Source organism: Xiphophorus hellerii, chromosome 21 (genome assembly GCF_003331165.1).
Source record: "Xiphophorus hellerii strain 12219 chromosome 21, Xiphophorus_hellerii-4.1, whole genome shotgun sequence".
NCBI classification, from domain to species: domain Eukaryota; kingdom Metazoa; phylum Chordata; class Actinopteri; order Cyprinodontiformes; family Poeciliidae; genus Xiphophorus; species Xiphophorus hellerii.
Window position 1 is genome coordinate 10252868 of NC_045692.1, and position 22392 is coordinate 10275259.

The 22392-nt window shown below is 38.2% G+C and overlaps 1 protein-coding gene across 2 annotated transcripts; it reads right to left on the bottom strand.

The window, feature by feature from the left end:
- Nucleotides 1-8966: 8966 nt before the first annotated feature.
- pex2 (peroxisomal biogenesis factor 2) lies at nt 8967-17816 on the bottom strand. 2 transcript variants are annotated; one of them, XM_032552206.1, is made up of 2 exons: nt 17743-17816; nt 8967-11036 (listed from the first exon to the last, which is right to left on the bottom strand). In XM_032552206.1, the coding sequence occupies exons 1-2, from the start codon at nt 17768-17770 to the stop codon at nt 10057-10059; spliced, it is 1008 nt and encodes a 335-aa protein (XP_032408097.1). In that variant the 5' UTR covers nt 17771-17816; the 3' UTR covers nt 8967-10056. The 2 variants fall into 2 exon arrangements, with proteins under 2 accessions (XP_032408097.1, XP_032408098.1); XM_032552207.1 differs by having other exon boundaries at nt 8967-11033; nt 17743-17808.
- Between the last annotated feature and the right edge of the window lie 4576 nt (nt 17817-22392).

The window sequence follows — 22392 nt, forward strand, 5'->3', positions numbered from 1 at the left end:
AAACCAAACACTATGATACCTAAAAATACAAGCATAGGGAAATTCACAAAAACAACCTGAAATACAGCACAAGTACTTAACTGAGCTCAAAGTCCACCAGACTGACATGAAATCATCTGATTAAAAATACACATCATGCATGTTTGCTCCTATTTTATTTAATGATGCTTTGAAAGTAATATATCCTTTTGTTTGCTAGAAATGGAAAATATTCCATTTCTTTAAATCAAACGTGACTAGAAAATCTTCTGTCGTTTCTGACAGTGTTATACCGCAATCCAATGATTTCAGTGGATATGTTGTGTCTGAACACGACTGAAAGAGTAAAAAGAAGTTAAAAAAAATAATAATTGTAAATTCCAAGATGAGTAATAGTGAAGATGCTGTTGTCGCATTAATTCCTCATGTCTTTTCTCCTTCTTGGCCCACGTTTAAATCAACTGTCATGTTATAACTGAAGCGAAGAAATGCAGTGGTCGTATATGTATGAATGAATGAATGAATGAATGAATATGATTTGCCTGTCTTGGACCCTCTCAAGGACAAAATCTTGTGCTCCCTTTGTGTCTCTTGTGAACTGCACACATGCATTTTAATCTTCGTGTTTGGCAGTCGTAGATGTGTGATTGTAGTTTTGACTAAGAATTTTCTCGTGTGTTTGTGGGTGTCTTCATCTGCATTTACAAGGGCTTGTGTGTTGCTACCGGATGTCCTGTAGGCCTCTCTCCTGCTTTTTGGTTTTTTTTTATGTGTGGCATAATGACGATCTACTTCCCCCAGCAGTGCAAACACAAACAAACACCCATCTCTCCCCGTTCCCCCGTCCTTGCCTCATCTGTGGAAGTCACATTCACATACAGCCGTTTGCAGGTGATGTACCCAGGAAATGCTGCCCTGTAATTGTGTCACTCTGTCTTCCTGTGGTGAGGTAGCTGATGGCTTGGTGCCTGCAGCCTGCGACTCACCAGAATTACCAACTGAGCGGTGAGTGGGAAAGGAGGGGCTCCATTAAAATGCAAAATCACCACTGCTGTGCACTGCGGCGCCTTGCACCCTCACTTTTTCTCCAAGGCAGCCATCTTATGATGGAATGAGTATGTGCTTGATGGTGTGTGAATGTGTGTGTGTGTCTACGTGCGTGTGAAGGGGTGTGCATGTGCATCTCTATGTCCCTGCTTTTGATAGAGTGTAGAGTTGAGCCGCGGCATGGAATGGTGAGATGGTGTGGTAAGCAGGTTTGTGTGGGGGCGTGTGTGTGTGTGTGTGTGTGTGTGAGCAAGGCAGGGGTGATAAATCAGAGCTAGGTAAAGGCTTTTTAATGCAGCGGACCCCTCTCCCAGCCTCCATCCTCTGTCAGGGCTCAGTAAAAGATGAGAGCCCCCTGGGGAACGGCACTAGCCCACAGAATAGCACGGCTACGCCGCAGGTCACTCACACATGCATGCAAACACACACAGGGATAGACGCATAGCCACTGACTGGGCCTTGTGAATGAGTGAATACATGAATAACTGAATCAACTGAATGTATGAATATATAAATAAAACTTTGCACAGGAGCTACATTTATTGATGAACACCCCAGCAAATAAATGTGTTTTTCAAATGATTTCCAAATAAATCCCTAAATGATTTATGGCCGGTGATATTGCATTTAGATCAGAGAAAATATTTTTGCACAAAACAGAATGAATATTTGGTTCATTTCTGCCTGTGCTCCGAAGGTCAAACAGAGTCCCTCTCCATGATGTGCCTTGAGTCTTGAAGCGGCCCCAGGTTTCAGGGGGCCGGATATGAAAAATATGTGGAATTTGCCAACATCTGACAATACTTAGTCGGCAATATATCTCCTGTCTGATAGAAAAATGTGTTCTGAATTGCAGATACGCTCTCCTTTCTGGCATACCTTTTTAATTTGACTTTAAGGGAAAACATGCCAAGCTCCGAGATAGACAAGGAGAGATATGACCGCTGAATTTTGGGCAGACCTTTGCGGATGGGGCAAAAAAGGACTCCAGCAGCTTGGCTCAGAAGTTGAGCACAAATACTTGAGAACATAATACTTGACAACGAGCCCGGAGTGTCAGTGAGGGGCCCTACAGAGAAAATTCTGGCATGTGTGTTTAGAGGAAAAAGAAAAAAAAAAGTGGCAAGCAATGCGATAGATTTGATTCTTACTTTGGATATCAGATAATCTGGGATAACAATTTATGCCCCTCTTTTTTTTAATATTATAAATTAGTTGAATTATTAAACTGTCTAGCATTACTGTCCAGAGAAGAGAAGTGCACGTAATGCAAGGCCACAAAAATCCTCTTGTTGGAAAACATTTTTTTTATGAAATTAAATTAGTTAATAGATACCATCTGACAATCCATCCTATTTCAAGGATCCAAAATGGATCCCTGAAATAAATAAATGCTTTTCAAATGAAAGATTTACTTTTTCATAGAGATGGATGGATCAGACCAGTAAAAATCTTAGGGTGGCACAAAAAAAAAAAATAAAACGGAAAAGAAAATGTGGCCACATTTTTCCAGGAGTGGCCATGGCCCTTGATCTAGAAGAGGTGCAGTGCTGGATGGCTAATAGCATTTCACATTTTAATGACAGAAAGTCACAGTAGGTCTTTTATCTTGGATCGCACTTTATGCCCTTGACATTTTATCTTCTTCCCAGGTCAAGATTTTAGTTGTTATATTTAATGGTCATTTGAACTTTTATAAAGAGATTGGTGATGTGATAAAGAATTATGTCTTAAATCTCAAAACTCAAATACGTTCTCAATAACTGCGACATGAAGACAGCTATCACTGCTTTAATTGCCCCCAGGTTAGACTACTGAATTTCTCTTTGTTTTGGCCTGAGTCAGTCTCTGTTATCTTCTGCTGCCTTACTTCTGACTGAAACCAGAGTACGAGTACTCTGTGTTTTTATCAGTTATATTAAGTATAGAATTGATTTAAAAAATGTTAAGTTTTACAAGGTTTGGAAACTCAAAAATATTTCCTAACTACCCTTTCTTTAGATTATAGAACTTGGACATTCTAACATTCTAGGTCTAGTTCCAGAGATTATTCTTTTATTGAATCAGTACCAAAGGTCTGCGGCAGCACTCTGTTAAATGTGGGTCTTCCATTCACCCCTTTACAAACAACTTAAGCACATGTACAGTATCTACCTAATGCTTTGGAACATTTTAATGTAAAAAATGTTGCATGATTTGTAAATTGGTTCAATATTTCTATATCTGGTTTTACTCACTTTGTCTCATTCATGTTTACATTGTTTTAAAAGATTATTCACTCTACTTTGATTTTAAATGTGCTTTAGAAATAAAATGTATTTAATACAGAGAGGCAAAAGCTGTGTTTTACACACTGTTTACAATTTGACAGTGCTAGAAGAGGTCATGCACATGTTCTGTTTCGGAGGTTTTAAAAAAATATACAAGTACTAAATTTAGCTGACATGTACCCTGTCTTACATCTTAGACATTACTCCTCTCTGCTTTTACTTCCATGTTTAGGAAGATGCGCTTCAGTTTGAACTCCACTTAGAGACCTCGCTACATTACTCACAGAGGCAATGTGCATATTGCTGTGTTTATTATTTCTCGTGTTTTATGTGTGTTTGTATTTGTGTCTCTCTGCATCTTTTGGACAGAGCAGGTTAATGCTGGTTGACACGTGCGGCTCACTCATCTCCAGGAGGAATCAAGACTCCCGGTTAAACCTTTGCACACAGGTATCCATGGCAACTACTAAAATATATTTCTTTTTTAACCACGGCAAGTTGGAAATTCCAACGCTAAATAACATTGTCATTACCTGGCGGCTTCATACTTAACAGGGTTATGCTCTCTGTGCCTCCTGTTGATATTGTTTATTGTTGCCTACAGATGTAAGTAATTTAAAATTTGGTATTTTCTTGCCGTACACACTGTCTTTCAAAAGTACACATACCACTTAAACATTTAAACAATTTCTCCCAATGCAACCTTAAACTTTGATGTACTCTGTTGCAATGTATGTGATAAAACAACAACAACAACAAAAATAGCGGAAGGAATATGCTGCAACAGTTTTAAAATATTTTAGCATATAAATTTCAAAAGGGTGGCATGCATTTACAGTTACTCCTATTATCCCTAAAAAATAAAAATAAAAAAATACTAATTTGTAAGCATGTATAAACAAAGCAATACACGCTTTGTTTATGGAAAATAAAGCGTGCATTGTTTTCCATAGCTTTTTGTTGGTCTACAAATAATTTAATTAAAATACATTAAACTCATTGCTGTTGTAATGTAGAGAAGTTCCCAAAGTATGAATACTTTTGCAAGGCACCTACAAAAGAAAACATTGCAATTTTCACTTGGACTTAACAATACCGCAGTTTGTCAATAAACTGAAGTCAGATTGGCAGGACGTTATCAAATATTCATGACACTTTACACATGTTGCTGCTTGTATTTGGTTCCTCATGTGCATTAAGTCTGGTCCGAGCATTGATTGATGGAGGACAAAGAACACAAGTCTGCGCTCTTCTAGTTTCTTCCTTTGTAGTTGCTGATGACTGTCAGAATCATTGTGATTGCACAATGATTCTGATGCTTATACTAACTATGCAGAGCCTTGGAAATTACTATGTAGTATATGAGTTTAAATGTAATCCTATATGCAGTACTTTAACTGAACAACACAGTTTACAAAAAATATCCTAACCTAGAAAGTGATTCCGGTGTCTCTATATAGCCGCAGGAGATGCAACTCAAGACAAATGAACCTATATGTAAAGTCAAAGTGATGAAGCCTTTAGGGTCAATATATATTTTTTCAAAAGATAAATAAAAACAAACAAACAAACTCAAGTGCATACCTCCTACTTCATTTCTTTTAGGGGAAGAACAGAAAAAAGCACATTGTGTCCTCCACCGCATTCCTGGACAAGCAGAGGTTCAATCACATTTGCAGAAGTTATCAAAACTTTCAAAGGGCTCAGCTGGCGCCTTAAGCCACAGGAAATTCACTGGGCCATCTGGAGGGATGTGTGCAGATTATTGCTCATTTAGTCTGCTCTAGACATCAGTAGGAAGAAGACTGAGATGGCTAAAGTCGTGCACAGACAGGACAGTGCGTATGCACACACACGAACACACCCGCTAGTGCTGGTGCACACAACACACCTGTGCGTAATCCCCCCATAATGCCCTTTGGTATCTTGTTTGTCCCATCCCTTTGCTGCTCCTACCCATCCAGTCAGATGGGTCGGAGGAGTTCAGTAACAGACAAAGATCTTGCAAGTCTTTCCAAGTAAGGTATGAAACATAAAATTTTATATATATATATATATATATATATATATACAGTATATATACTGTATATACCATACAGTATATATATATATATATATATATATATATATATATATATATATATATATATATATATATATATATATATATATATATAATCTTGCTTGATAATTGAAAAAAAGCATCATCTTGATTAAATGTCATTGAAATCACAATTATTTGAATCAATTTCCTATTGAATTTCTTGCTCAGAAACATGCTTTCTATTCCAACAATAAGACTCTTAAGACGCTATAAAATACATTCCATCTGTCATTATTAGTTTTACCTTATATTATTAATTATCTGTGGTTGAGTCGGAGTGGAAAATGATGGATGGATGATTTATTATTGTAACAAATTAACAATGCAAACATTCCATATTTAACACATTCACAAATTCGGTTTAAATTTGGTTTTGGAGAAGGTGTGTATGAATTAAAAGTTTTTTTTTTGTTTTTTTTTTTACATGAAGTGTCTTAAATTTAAATAAAAATAAAAGTGACAACAATGATGTTTAGATATTCCCCAGGTGTTAGTTTAAAATTTGAATGGAAATCTGAGTAACTTCACAACTTTGCATTTTTGGTGAAATATTAGTTTTATAGGAACAAATATTGTTCAGCAATACTTTTTTTTAAATCATGAAATGAAGTAAAAAAAACAAACTAACTAAAATGCATCAAATAGATTTCACACGGTAGAAATAAATGAATATCTACCCTTTGTTTTGTTGAATGCACGTACACATATCGCTAAGATTTGCCTTCAGTGTTGCAGACGCAAATCTAGCTTTTAAAAGTTCCAAAGAATAACAACCTTTGTCGACCTGCATCATGAAACACAGCACTCTACAGAGCATCTACGTGATTTTTGTATTTGCCCATTCAGCTTACACATATTGGGTCGGACATATGATAATGTAAAAATTCCAAATTATCCTGGGACCTGAGATCAAAAAGGAAAAGGCCAAATTCTCTGAATTCCCAAACCATAGATGCTCCAGCTTTGTGTGAAATGCAACCAGACAAAACCTAAACACCATGATAAAAGCAAAGGAAATTACTTTCCTTATTTTAGGTGTGATTGATTGTCCCCCTGACCTGCTAGACTGAAGAGGTGGTTAAAAAGAAGAGGCAGACTTAGATAATTGGGCCCGGTGGTATCCAAAGCCCGGCAGGTGTTGAAAGAAGTCTCATAATGCAGGTACCAGCAGCGGCTGCAACCCTGAACTTCAGCACACCTAGGATTTGTCTACCTTGAAGGAATTTTGGTGTTTTATGTTTGGCATGTCTTTTATTGAATAGATGAAATATGAGCTACTTGTAACTCCTATTGACGTATTGGACATGCCACAAGAAAAAAAAAAGGCATAGAGGTGTCAAAAATCCTCAGAGATGTCGACAAATAAATAGAGCATTTTTGTTTTATCTTTTCTTGGCACGAAAAATAATGTCATTCAGTCTTTGAAAGTGGTGTCAGTTAGAAATATCTTGCCGATACATGAGGGATGTAATTCCCTTACCTGTTGAAAAGTGAGTAAGGAGAAGGATCAGAGATGGAATTTAGTTGAACAGAAAAAGGCACAGATGTTTTCACTCTTTAATTTCATTAGTGAATCATAGGGCTATCTGAGTCCTTCTAGCCATTTCAAATGAAGAGGTAAAAGCCAGGCATGAGCATTAAAGATAAAAAAAAAAATTCTTAGAGAAAAAATATGCATGTTCTATCCTTACTATTATCTGCAAGCCACAGGCTCTGTTCCAATTAGAGAATACCACAGACGTACCATTCAACAAGCATGCACACAAACGAACCTACAATAGGTACGGTAAAGTACCCGGCATTAGAGAGCCAAGAGAAGAGCTTTTTACTTAAAAAACTATTTAATCAGGAAAATCAACGCTTCACATCAAAGAAATGGAGATGAGGGACAGGCGGATAAAGAGGCTCATCAAAGAAGGAGATCTAGTTAGGGATTCAACGCCCTAATTCCCTTTCTCTTAAAACCGTCGTCAGAGGGGGCACAGGGCCAATTTGCTCCCTAAATGGCTGCGTGTGAATGTGCAGATTGCTTTGCGTAGCCGCTGGGAATGTGGGTTTCCTCCTCTTTTTCTTCTCCACACGGAGCCTGAGAATTAGAAAAGATCCAAAGACAGATAGGCTTAACTGAGCCCCAGCTACCTTCCTTAAGTCCAGAGCCCTGTTCCAACTTCCAACTAATTTAATACATGTCCTAACTCAATTAATAGACTCTAATGCAATGTTTCTTCTTTATCTCTTTTTCTTTCCTGAGGATTGGGGCTTCAATTAGAGTTACAGAGTAATATCAGAGAAAAGGTTTGGATTGCAAGTCTCTCTGAATGTTAAGACAATGACATGTCCCAGTGGCATTAGGGTTGATCATATATGCATCCTTAATCTCAAACATCATCCTAATCTCACTTTCTGGGACTTACTTCACATTAATGTAATGTAGTGCATAAAATATTGACCATCGGTCTTTCCTATCTAGGGCTTTATATGCATTAGTGTTGCATTCATTAGTCACAACGTCCTTGATATAAAAGAGGACCTCAAAGAATCCTCAGGATGTGTCCTCTGTTTCCCACAAGATGTCAACCCAATCACCACCTAGGGCTGTAACTCCCATCTCAAGGTTTTAAGTTTTCTTTTAATTCATCACAAGACTCTGTCAAAATACTTCTATAGGAGGTTTAAACCGTACAATTGATTCATGTTGGATTACCTTACATTACCACAAAGGACATCTGCCATAGCGACTTGGAGAAGTTCTAGGACAAAGAAAGAGGCCATTGGTCAGTAACACATAAATAATTTAACACAAGATCAAACCAATGCAACAACCCAATGTTCTTCAGGGCCCTCATGAACCTCATAAGTAGAGATATTGCATGCTTTATTCTCTTAAGCCCAACAAAAGTCTCATCTGAGCGCAGATTCATGTCTTTGTGCCAGCAGAACTGAGGCCATTTCCCTCTGCAATAGGCTCTCTGTTAGGCCTGCAGTTACAATTGATTGTCTTGGCAATCAGCAATTAAGCACTGGCGATCAGAGAAGGGAAAAAGAAAGAGTGGGAAGAGGAGGTGGATAGTAACCATCACAACCCCCCTCCATCCCACTCCTCTCTTGTCAGCCCAGGAAAGGCTTCACTCAGCTGGGGTGAGTTTGGCCTGGGGCTGGGCTCACTGGTGGAGGTTAACTCCAGCATAAATAAGCATCTTTGGACTCATTACAGGGATTAGAGAGTAATTCGCCTGCGAGGAAGGAGACGACTGCCAGGGTTTTGGTACAGTTTACTACAGTCTTATAGGGGCGAGGGCCCTTGAGATTATAGAGAGAGAGAGATGGAAAGGCAGCAAAAGAGAGAAAGGCCAAGGGAAAAGAGAGGATGGCTGTCAAGTGTGTGTGAGTCAATCCAAGCCCCTGGCTGCCCCCTTGATCTTGAGCATGTTGGGGTGCTGTGAAAACGGATAATGGGAGTTAGAACGACCAGGCCTGTCTAGAGAGAAGTGTACTGATTGTTATAACTTTCCCTCATCCCTCGCTCTCTCTCACTCCTCCACTTAACTAAATAAACACCCAAGAGGTAGCACTCTATCAATTTTAATGATGTTGAAATACAATTTAGGCACAAAATACACAACAAATGCTAATTTGGCCATGATGAGAGGCATCAGAAATTCCTCCCATTATTTATTCAGCTGACTTTCTGCATTTTTCATCAGAACAAATATTCCCATTTCAACAAACACACACACACACACACACACATCCACGCGCCCCATCACAGAGCCAATTCGGAGCATAAATCAACACATTCACTCATCAAATATATGCCCCATGTGGTGCTCTGTAGTCTGTCCAGTGCACCAAAGACAAATAATTCCATCCAAAGTCCAGCCAGAGAAACAGAGGGCACAGAAGACTGTCAATATATGCACACATACATTAAACATAGCAGACAACTGTGTGCTTAGAAAAGACACAGTAAGGAAAAGTCCTCCTATCATAAAGTCATACATGACTAAATATTTTGAAAGAAAAAAAAAAAGCAAATACTGGGAACAGATGAACACAATTTCTTCAGAAATTAACATTTCTATCAAGGAGATAGGAAACAGAGGTAGGAGATGGACTACCAGAAATATTCCTCATATATGAAACTCGTACTAAGAACCAAATGTAAAGTTTTTCTGTCAGAGTATCATATATATAAAAAAAAACAGCATGAGAAAAAAAAACCAATGAAACAGTGTTTCTACTTTCGTATACCACCTTCATATTACTGGTGGCACACAACCTCCTAAGTCCGTTTTCTGTATAAATAATCAATGAATAAGTCAATCAAGTTTAATCATTGGCATCTCTAAATATGACTGCCCAATGCTAACATAAGTTTAAAGGGTTTTGAAAATGTTTGCAAAAACAGTTAATATGTTTCTGAGACTCAAGTTGTTTCAAGCTGACAGAAGTCTGATTTGGTCATGTCTGTTATTTTCATCTTAATGATCCGGATTCATGGTAAACAATAAAAACAACAAAAAAACAGAGTTATTTGCTAAAGATAAAACACTACTTGCTTCTTACATTTTACCAAATCTTTGCTTAAGTAATCCTCAACTATCCCTTTCATTCAGATCACGTTTCTAGCAGTTTTCTCTCAGCAGGATGGAACCATCACCTGCCCACAACCCGCATGTCCATCTTCACCACATTGGGCGTCCCTGCTTCTGCCCCACATTTCGGACATGTGAGGTAAGCGTCGGCTATGCTGTGGCTTTTAATGCAGTAGTAGCAGAAAACGTGCTGGCACCCCACCGTATGAGGCATTGTTGGCCATTCTCCACATAGTCCACAGTTTTTCCACATGTCTTTTCCCTCTCTTTTGCTTTCTTCCTCAGAATCTTTTCTTCCAAGCACATGCAATAACACCGCTGCTTTCAGTTTCCTTAAATTTACCAGAGGTAACAAGAAGATGAGGAACTCGGCAAAGCCATGCCACAGTAGTTCCCGGTTCATGTACTGGTAAGTTACATCTCGAACCACATTAGGTTTACTGAACACAGCCTGAGCTCCCGCAATTCTTTCAGGTAGGGCAGGGTGGCGGCCATTTCTTAGGAAAACTAGGAAGTTGACAAAGGTAGCAAACTTTGCCAGACCAGAAACAAGAGTTAGGGCTTTACGGAGACTTTGTTGCAGCAAGCCACCATCCAATTCCGAAACAGCCCCTCTTGGACTCAAAGACAAATATGGCAGCAGACGGTAGCAACGCTCCTGCAGCCAACGGGGGCCTGCAGTAAGTATGGCAAGATCCAACTTCTGACGAGGGGACAATGATCTGTAGTGGGGAGATGATGAAGATGTGCTTTGATAGCGCAGGCTTAGTAGAGATTGACCTATTGTGGCATTGCTAGAATAAAGAGTAAACCTCCAGAGCAGCAGATAAAGTAATGCTTTCAGTTCAGGCTCCACCGGGGTGAGCAACCCTGGGCGGCAGTTCTGGAAACACTGAGTGAACTGGGTCCACAGCAGTTGCTCAAGAGCTGAGTCTAGCTCCAGGGCATCCAGCTGGCTGATGCGCAAAACTGGTGGGTCAACTGCAGATTCTGAATCATTAGTTTGAGCTGTCCTTTTGTTGTGGTTCCTGTTCAAACCTGCTGAAAAAAAAAAAAAAAATCAAGTCAGATATTAATTAGGCTTTGAGATTTGTGTTTGATGTATCATTTTCATAATGATTTAACTTTGGTTTAATTTGGAAACCAATTCATTAATATAGCTTCTCTAAATGTGGAGTTCGAATGGAAGAACCTGTGATCACTAACATTTTTCTAAAGGGAACCTGGACAGCAAGATACAAACAATCAAACGTTTTCAAGTAACATCTTAAGTTGAAATAGAAACAGAGTGGATTTTTCCCAAGCCTCCTACAAATTTTTCATGTAAAAATTCCATATATCTTTAAACTACAGAGTTTTCAGACATTTTTTTTAGCCCATTTTGAAACTAGACCCACTAAGATTCATAATAAATTCACAACAGATGTCAGAACGGACAAATGTGATTGTATAGGTGAATGCATGTATGGATGGATAACTATACCATCTAGCCTATTTACTCTGCAAACTTTATTTCCAGGCAATATTCTCTGGATTATACTTTTTTCATTAATCTTTTCCCCATAATTTTTTCATAGAATTTCAGACTCATGGACCTTGTTCTGAAAAATGAGCAGTAATGAAGAACACTGATGTCATATGACCATTATTATTTTATTATCTTAAAATCTATTTAGGTTAAAATCCGCTCTGAGAAAAAGAAAATGTATAAAGAATCACTTCTATCACAGGACAACTTTGTTATAAGGAGCAGAGACGCCCTGGAGGGGAAGCCCATCCTATTAGAAAGGTTATTTTTCTTTACACAGAAACGGAAATCACTTTTCACATGTAAAACCCGTTCTTAATGCAAGCTTTGAGCTACGGCATACGGTGAAGCAGGGGGTCTTAGAATGCTTTCTCCACTGTATAAACACTCACCATTCTACACACTAGACACACACCCACATAGTAGGCAAAGCTAAGGGGCTATCGTTGCCTGCTCCCTCCAGAGATAGGGGTGTGTGTACAAATCACATCACCAGGGATTAGGCTAACGGCACAGTCTCTGGTACACCATAAACATCTGCCAAATGTGGAACAATCCCCCCTTCTAAGATTCAGCTCCATATGGGATCTCACCATTGTGTCATCTGGGCTACTTTGTGCTGCATACATTTGCAAACTGCTCAGTTCCCCAGTTTTATCTGCCCTTTGCCCGACTGAAACGCCTAAGAGGTGGAAGACTAACTAACACATTGAGAGACAGACGAAAAAGGCCACCGAAGGAGAGAGAGAGAGAGAGAGAAAGAGACAGAGAGAGGCCTTTTCTTGACAGTAGCTTTTGTGTCTCCATGAACAGGATTTGTCACGAGGCTTTAAAAGAGATTTCCACCGGGTAAATATGGCAGTTTTGACAGAAAGAGAGAGGGATGATGGTCACTTTAGATGCTTCTCAAGAAGGTTAAAAAAAGCCCATCCTAACATACTGGGCCAATACTGAGGTATACAGGACTGTATGTGTATTCAAGACATTTAAATAGAGCCAGGATACACCATCCAAATAAGTGAGAATTAGCAAACCGTTGAAAAAAAGTGAATTTACGCTGAACTAAGCAGGTATGACAAATTTATTGAGCTTTCTTTGAAATGCTGCCATGTTAAGCGACCAGGACCTCGTTTGTGATGGGAGAGGAGTGTGGATTATAAAATATATATAAAAATATAGCAGAAAATAGAAGTAGCCTGAATGTGTATGCCAACCAATAAACAGGCTCTGTTTGTTCTGCTTAATCTGAAAGTTTTCCTTTGATGGAGGAAAATTTAGAGATTATATGCATGTGTGTCTGGCCATGAATGCATGCCAAGGAAAGCCTTGATCTATGTGGGGCTCTAATGCAACACTAAGTTAATCTATCAGTCTATAGCTGACACACACACAAATACTCAAATCGACAAATACACACACTGCCAGGTGGTGGAAATCCCCATCACAGCAGCAGCACTCTCAGGAGAGTAAACCCGACCGGGTCCAATAGTCTTTTCAAAGCTTTTTATCGAGCAGTTTACAAGTTATGAATGAATATGTTTTATTTGGGGAAACACGGTATTGACAACCACCTATCAATAGTAATGTGACTATTGTCAAGGGTCTGTCAATATTAATGTAATTATGATGTAGAGGGATCAGAGGGAGGCTGGAGTCGAGGGCCAAGTAACATCTCCTGCCCACTGCCATATCAATAGCTGGGATTGTTATTGACAGCTTCCCTTCAGACTTGCAGGACTTGCCAAATATATAACAAGCAGGCACTTCAGTCAATGCCGGGCTGCCTATAAAAATTAAGCATTTGAATTTACATGGCTTTTACCGTGGACAGCTGGAAATCCATGTTCCTTATGTAATACTCAAAAGTCACAGTCGATACAAGTGTTTAGGCAGCAGTGACAGGGTGTGTTAGAGGCAGTGTTTTTTACAGTTCCCATACAAACCTGAAAGATCAGAGATACAGGGAAATAAATTATTTATTTGAAATACGTAGACGCATATAGTGGCATCCACAGTTATTAGCAGCCATGGAAAAATGTGAAAAAAATTAATTAATAAAATAAACTAAAATAAAATATAGCTGTCTTTTATTTCAGTAGTATAATATTATGTTTTGAATTTTTATTAGAAATTCAACCTTTAATTCATGTATATTTGTTAAGTGAGTATAAACTCCCATATTGGGCAATAAGTGTTTTCTATTATTATTATTATTATTATTATTATTAATAAAAAATACAATAATTGAAGTCACAATTAGCTGCACACTTGCTGCGATTTTTTTTCAACCACATCCTTTTTTATCAATAGGTCAGGAATGAACACTGAACCATTTGGTGAGAGAGATATTTGAATAAGTGTAAACATTACACATATTTTAAAAGATACTTACTAATTATTGCTAGTTTTAATAGCAATACATTTTTAGTTTATATACATTTCCCAACATGGGACTTTTTTCTCTCGCTGTCTAAAAGGGAATTAAATAAAAAGTATGACTTTTCAAAAATATTCAGTGTGAGATTATGCTACCACAATAACAGACAAATTCATCTCAACAGATCCTTTGGTGGCTGCAGATTTCAGAATTCTTTTGGTCAGCCAACCAACTCACAAATAAAAATAAAACTATTTAGGGGAGTTGGTGGCAAATGAAAACGAATCTGAAAGCAAATTCACCTGGAAAACCTGTTGGCTTTCTTTTTTTAAAAGTCAGACAAGAAAAAAATAAATTAAAAAATCACATTCCTTGGAATGTTAAAAGGTATTTCGATTCAGATCAGGGCTGATTCTCTGGGTTGTTCCATTAGTTTGTGCATGCTATTTAGACAAAGATAGCACACTGACTCAAGGCTGACTATGATAGCTTAGGGACAACCACCACAACAATATCCAATCTAACATGAATCCCACTGTAACACTGCTCCGAGGCAAACGGGGCCATGGCCAATGTGAGGAAGAAGAGGAGAGGCTACAAAAGCATACAGAGCATCAGCCTAGAGCTTCGGAGCAGAAATGGGTCCTCTGAAAGCTACACAATAAGCCGTAATGTCAGTTACCCTACAGAACGATGGATAGACAAAAAGACAGACACGTCAGCTGGCACATCAAAAAACCGCCAGATGGGAGCTTTGAGCTATCGTCTACAGATACATTGAGACAAAAAAAAAAAAAATTGGCTGAAAAGATAACTAAAGTGAAAAAATATAAGGGGGCGGGAGACAGATAAACCCAAACCTTTCCCTAGAAGCTGACCTTGAGGATGACGGTCACAACAAAGAAGGAGGGACCATTCTGTAGCACATACAGCTCAGCCACACTGAGGTGAATCCATCCAGGGAATAGCCTATAGACAGAGGAAGACCTCACTTTCTTCTTGACCTTGGCTTTGGTGTCTGGGGAGAGCAGGAGGGTGTTTAGGACAGGGGGCTGAAGACTGAGGGGGTGGGGGGATGCTGGGAAGATGGACAGTCTCTAGGGAACTGCATTTTGCGTTTTTTTTTTTTTTTCTGCAGCAGTAATGCTACGAAGCCACTCACAGAGCTATCACTCGCTGTCACTGGAAACAGTGTGTCCAAAAGGTCTCAGTTTGGCTTTTTATGTATTGCAACACTCAAATTACTAGGCACTTAGGTGTGGTATTTGCATAATGTATTGGCTAAATTAGTGCATAAATGTTCGCTTGGCTTTCTATGATGCTTGGAGAGGGAAACAAGCTGTGCATTGGCAAAGCATGCTGGATTACAGCATTACATTTTTTGTTTCCTTTTTGTGCATGCAAATTAATTGCTATAAAAGCTCTGGTGGGAAAATATAGAAAAAAAAAATCTCTCAGCACTACTGTTTCTTTTGTCCAACTTCCCTTTACTAGCCTTCTATCAACGGGAATGAGTGAGGACCTATTAGTCAAAGCTTGCAATGTCTGCACTATAAAAAAAAAAAAACGGATGAGAATGTCAAATTTAAAACTTTTAAGAGAGTGATGTCATACAGCAGACTACAGACAGTACTGGGGACACAAAGATCACCCCGGCGGTAAGCAGACTAATTGTTATGAGTCTGTTTCATGAAAAATGAATGTGAGTAGATGCACAGAGGGGTCTTTGGGTTGTGTGTGCATCAGAGGCTAATGCTTTATCAAGGCTTCCCCTCTTTCTCTAATCACCCAAGACTCCTTTGAGCCATGGGGTGAAAGCCAAGTTAATGCATGAACACACACACACACACAAAAAATAAATAAATAAAAAATACACACCAGCTAGAACTGTACATGTGATGCACAAAAAATGTCTTCTCCTTATTTGGGTTTGCTCAGAAGGTAAATTATTTAGAAGAGTTAATTGATTTCATGAGTACGAAGGTTGAGTATGCTAAAACTGTATGAGTAATAAGTACGAGGGTCTGCGGCAAACAACTTAAAAAGCCATGAAACATTAAAGAGCAGAAAAGCACAATGAGTGTGCAGGAAAACGCAGAGCACCTAATAAATGCGAGAACCAAATTTGCGTGTTCCTTAAGAATCAATGAGAGAGCAAGTCATGCAAATAAAACATGCTATCCCATTGAATATTTGAGCTGTATGGTTTTTTTTCCCAGCTTCTTCTCATGCCTGAAAAGTGGGAAAATATATAAAAATAATGTTGGATAAATGAAAAAGCTGCTAGTTATTTAAATCTCTTAAACTATTTGCATGACTGCTGGGTGGAAAATGTTCAAAGTGAGATGAAGCTGCTCTTTGTCTACTGTAAAAGAATGTGGGAGAATGCGAAGGCTACAGTAAACTCAATCAATCGAATCCAAAGTATAGAAGCTACTTTTAAAGTTCTGATTCATTTTAAATTAAAAATTTAATTCCAATAAAAATATTTTGCATTTTGACATTGCACACATTTCTGATTAAATGTTCAGTAAATATCTTCACTGATGTCATGCTCCCAATTTTCTGGGAACTGTTTCTTATTCTAATATTAGTGTGGATCTGTCCACAAAACAAGGTCTAAAATGACTGGCCTGAGCTCCATCTGATAAAACATCTTTAGGATGAAGAAGAGTGGTTGGTGTCAGCTAGCCAGGCCTTCCTACCCAACATCAGTGTCTGGCCTCACAAATGAATTTCTGGAAGCATGCTCAAAAAAATCCCAGAAACACTCCTAAATGTTGTAAAAATCTTGCCAAGTTAAAGCTATTTTTAGTATAAATGGATTTATTTTTTTTTCTTTTTACTGAATTAATGCATTATGTGGGTTTAAATAAAAACTGCAAAACAAATTTAAAGTGCCATTTCCCATCCAAAATAAAGGTCCAAATGGTCAAACCTAAAGCACACCGGTTTAGAATAAAAAGTAAACTTATGCCAGCATAGTTCAGTTGTAGATCTATGACCTTAAAACACACATTGTTTAAACTGAATTCTAGTCTCCATAAATTATTTCAAATGCTATATAATCATGTTCCAAATGTGAGCCTGTTAACATGCCTATAGTTCTTTTTTTATATTCTGCCAATTGGCTAACACCAATATTGATATCACAAGTCAAACAGCCATACCTCAAATATGTTTTTCTTTCTTTCTTTTTTTTGTAAAAATAAAGATCATTATGCGATTATTGGGGCAGGGGAATTGGATTTTAGTAGCAGATTTGCAAACAGTACAGTCAGCACTGGAAAAGAGAGATATAACCAAAAGACAGATAAGGGTAGAGGAGAGATGATTGGGTTGAGAGGAATGAAGTGAGTAGTCTCTTGAAGAAAATCAATAAGATCAACTTTGCCTTGAATCTCAATGCGGAAGGTTTTGATCTCTAGCCCTGATTATTTTTGGGAATAATGGAATTATGTGCGTGGATGCAGAACATAATCTTGAAGGAGCCCAGAGTCTCACACGGTTACTAATCAAAGTTTCATTAGGTATATATACACCTGGAAAGCACACAAATTGAATAATAATTCCCAGTATATTTGATCGTTTGTGTTGTATGCTGTGTGCATTAAACATACCGATAGAGATCAACAATCGATTTTACTTTAAATGCAACCATGAAGCAAGTGGAAAATAAGACCATAGAATCGAGGGAAACACAGGAAACCCTGACACTGCAGATTAACCGCAATGCTGGACTATATAGAGCTTTTTAACGCCATTAAAACGAAGCAGGTTTGCCAATTACTATAAATAATACAGATATAGTATCCAACTAATGTTAATACATGTATTCTTACCCATTTCTATTCGGTGAAACGTACACATCAACTGTTCTCTCCCCTGATATGCTGCAGACAGCGTGTTTTTCCGGGTTGTGCAATTTAGCCCCGCCTCTTAAAGGGAACAAACCAATTGTGTAAACAAACGATATGATTGACGGAGTTGGAAAGGAAATTAACCAATGGCGTAACGCAGTTCAGGATCAGTGGCACGAAACAGAAAATGATCGTTGATTTGCTGGGATTGATCCGTATTTGTTCCGTTCTGTTCTGAAGTTGCGACTCAAATAGACAAAAGATGCAACATTAATGTGCACAAAGTAACACAATTAATATAGTTTACACAAAATATCTCGTGTGAATTGTACCATTAAGCATACAAGTTTTGGATTTAAAATAAGGGAAACTTTCCACAGCCTGCTGCGAACCGTCCCACGAGCCAAACCGAGGTCCAGCATCCTTTACGTTTTAAAACAGATTTCCAAGAAACCTGCCTATCAGTCACTTACAAACTACAATTGGGTGTTCAGAATCTGACAGACCTACATTTGAAATGACGTGGACATTATATGTAATTATAGACCCCAAAACACAAATGGGAATTAAAGCTTTTTGCGTAATGCGTAATTTGCCAACCGCGAAAAACCATCAAAGAAGAAGAGGAACTCAGTGCGTTACCCGAGTCATTTTAAAGTAATTTTAATAAGTCATTTTTGCCTTTGTCAGCCAACACTGAGACAAAGACATCGGCAAGAAAATTCTCCGAGTCCTACACCTTAGAGGTCTACGGAGCCCCCTAGGGGACATGGGGAATTTCTTTTGCGTAAACTTTTGCGTTACCTCGCAAAAGTTTTTTGCAATACTGCACTGGTCAGTTATGCAGCATAATTGAATACTGTAAGTCTTTCTTACGGTGGGCGCCGTACTTTCTGTTTAAATATAAGGTTATGTGAGGTTTTTCCATGTATGTTAGTATCTTTTGTGAAATATCTGAAGTTTTATATCTTTCTTTAGGATAGAAAGGCACCACAAACCTACGATATAAACAGAAACTTTCCGTAAGTAGGAAAGAAATAAAAATACATCCTAATTTGGACTATTTCTGAGTTATTATCGCGGGTAATAAATCATCTGACAGTTTTGATTGTGTCTCTGTTGTGTTCGTAGTCTGAATGGTTTAAAGAGCTGCTTTCAGTGCCGCTCCATCTTAGCCGTAACAGACATAAACATGCAGTAAAAAAAAAAAAATCGATTTTCAATCTGTTTTTTGCACCAAACAGTTAATAATAATAAACAAGTTTTCATTGAGGCTCTGTAAGAGCCATATGAATGAAATAAGTAATTATTGATATGACAGGAGCAGGCGACTTTGACACTTAGGTGTGTCGACGTGGGAGTGACGTCACCAGGTAGCTATAAATGGAAAGGATACTGGCTTTGTGTGTAAGCGGTGAGCAGGGTGGTCAGTCCTTGCAAAGTTTGGAGCATGATCATCAAAATGGAATAAATCGATAATTGTGACAGAACAAAGACATAATTGTGTTTTGCGAGGTTTGGAGTTGATTGATACACGGACAGATGAGATTCCCCTAGATAACCCAGTGCGGCCCTTTACCATCATTACTTTGTTGTGTTTTCAATAATAAAAACTTGTTAATAATAAGAACTGTTTGGTGCAAAACACTGATTGAAAATCGATTTTTTTACTGCATGTTTATGTCTGTTAAGGCTAAGATGGAGCGGCACTGAAAGCAGCTCTTTAAACCATTCAGACTACGAACACAACAGAGACACACAAAAGAATAAAAAAAATTCCACATGTCCCCTAGGGGGCTCCGTAGAGGTCTGTAAGGTACTGAGAAATCAGTTTTGCAGCCAGAGGAAGAATGAGCACAAAGTCTCATTGGATGAGTGTGAAAGTTGTGTTGGACGCATCTTGCGTACAAAATGGGTGAGTAATGACTTAAATAACACTGGCTTGTGAAAATCTGCCTTCAGGAAAATGCTTAAAAAAATAAACAGTAGCATAAAAAGGTGATAACATACAGCAGTTACTTCAGCTTGTGTTTTCTTGCTGCCATAGAGCTATGTATAGAAATAAACACACATAAAATCAAGTATAACTACCTTCACTTATTGATCTTTGATTTGACTATCAATAAGTGCTGTTATGACAAAAATTGGCTGTTTACAAACAGCTAGCTTCATACAGATGAATATGGTAGTTTCCGTCGATCATAGTTTCATTCAACTGGACTTGAGGTTGACTGCAGGCCTTAAGCCGTTTCTTGCAATATTTCCTCTTGGGTTTTGAAATGTAATAAATTGTATTCGGCCCTCTACATGCTCTGGGTCAGGTGTGCTCAAATCCAGTCCTCGAGAGCTACCATTCTGCAACTTTCACATGCATCCCTGCTCCAACACACCTGAATCAAGTGAATGGCTCATTACCAGGCCTGTTCAGAGATGAATGACTGCTGGTGAGGGAATTCAGCCATTTGATCCTGGTCTGCAGGACTGTAGCTCTCGAGGATTGGACTTGAGCACCCTTGCTCTGAGTAATGGCTGCCAGGATTGCATGTTCCCCACTGACAACGTTTGACCATAATCTCTCAGACCGCAGCTCATTTGCAACAACAAACCAAGCAATTTTGATGGAAGTTCACTTCTTCCAGATAAAGGGTTGTGTACTTTGAGACAAATGGCAACCATCAATTGGTCAGTTGCTGATAAACCCCCTTGAATGATTGACATGTTACTGGATTTGTCATATTATGCTTCTATTGCTAACAGAATACAAAATGTGCATTGTCAGTTATAATAATGCTACCTGATAATAATAGGTAGCATTAAAAAAATGCATTAAATAATGCATTTTTTCTATTTTTTTGCACAGGATGGGATTTACAAACATCCGTTGTGTGCAGACACCTACCAACAGATAGGTGACGAATGATGGATTGACAAAGGATGACATCTTCTTCAGAAAAAAATATTTATAGTAGTGTTTGGTCCTGCTCTGCATCCAGGAATCATCCTTTTCAACTCCTCTTGGATTTGGGATCGTAGTTCAGGTATTATTTAATTTTTTGAGATGCAAATCAGCTGTTCCCAGTTGTAAAAACAATATGCCTTGTTGCTACGGTTGCGTATTAGAACAATTGTCCGAAAGGCAGAGCAAAAACACTTCCAGCTGTGCAGCATCCAAAACCAAAAAACATACAGTGCTTCAATCAAAGAAATTATGACTACAAGTCTAGAAGAACAACAAATTGTAACTAACATCACATAGTTACTGAGAGATTCTGCCACCATCAGATGTGCAATTTCAGAACATTATCCAGACATAATGACTTATTTTAATCAGGTCTGTCGAAGCAGGGATATGACTAATTTCTAAAGTAATTTCTAAAAGACTGATGGTTTGACAAAATTGATTTAAAATACCAAAACTTCACACTATTATGGCAAATAATTAAGACTTTGTCACTTAAAAAAAATAAATAAATAGAAAAGCAACAATCATTCTTAGTTCTGCTAAATGGACATTTATGATGAATATGATAATAATAATAATACTTATAACATTAACAGTTATCTTTATTTGATAACTAGAGATAAGGAGAAAAACATGGAAGGCTAACTGCCCTACATTATTTGGTTAATTGTCAGGCTGTCAACTCAGCTAGCCAGCTGACATTTAGCTGCTTTACATAGATGCCATTTGACAGCAAGAAAATACTGTATTTTGATAACGGTGATTGGAGGTGTTCTTTTAGTTTCCAAAAAGCTGGCTATTCATGTAGGAGGTTTGTGAAAAGTGTAGGAGTATCTGATACTATATGTAAACAAGTGAGAGCGAGAGAGAGATTGTGGCACCACTCTGCTCTTTACAGAGAACTTTAAAATGCCATAACGGAAAATGTTATGGCATTTTGTACCTCTGGCATTCAGGGCAGTGGGTTACAATAATAAAGATTTAGGAATATCTAAGATTTTTAGTTAAAATTGCAAAAGGATGTTGTCTCTGACACAAATAGAGGGATGGTATTTCCTCCTGACTCAGTTTATTACAGCAGAGTGTACATGAATTTAAGTTTTCTGTGACGAATTTAAAAAAAAAATTGAAGACAAAATGTTAAACAGCTTTAATAAAATCCATACTTTAGAGATTGGGTTAACCCTTCTAGTTTACTGTTTAGCCTTCTGACATTTGACTGAACTCATTGATTAAATTATTAAACGTATAAAATATGTCTTCAATGTATACTCATTCAGTGTGTATATTACCATATCCACATTATGTGTAGCTTTGAAAAACTGTCATTCTTTTGCTATTTATCCATTTTCAATTAGAGTGTCATGTCCACCCTGACTTGAGCATCAGTGGATGACCTCTGTCCTGTCAGACAAATGACAGGAGGAAGCGCAGCGGTGCTTTCATAAAGCCACAGCACTTGTAACAGGTGGCAAATTTCGTTATGCTTCCATCTGAGCGGCAGAGCTCAGGAGCACTGATCCACACTCATATTTAAGCAAGAAGGGTTTCTAATCATCAAGATTGTCATGTGACATCATTTAGCTGCAGAATGTAGCCTGCGTGAGCTGGACTGTGCATCAAAGCAAAAATAACAAGGTTTCAGAGATGGCTTTCGGTCAGCTGGCCCC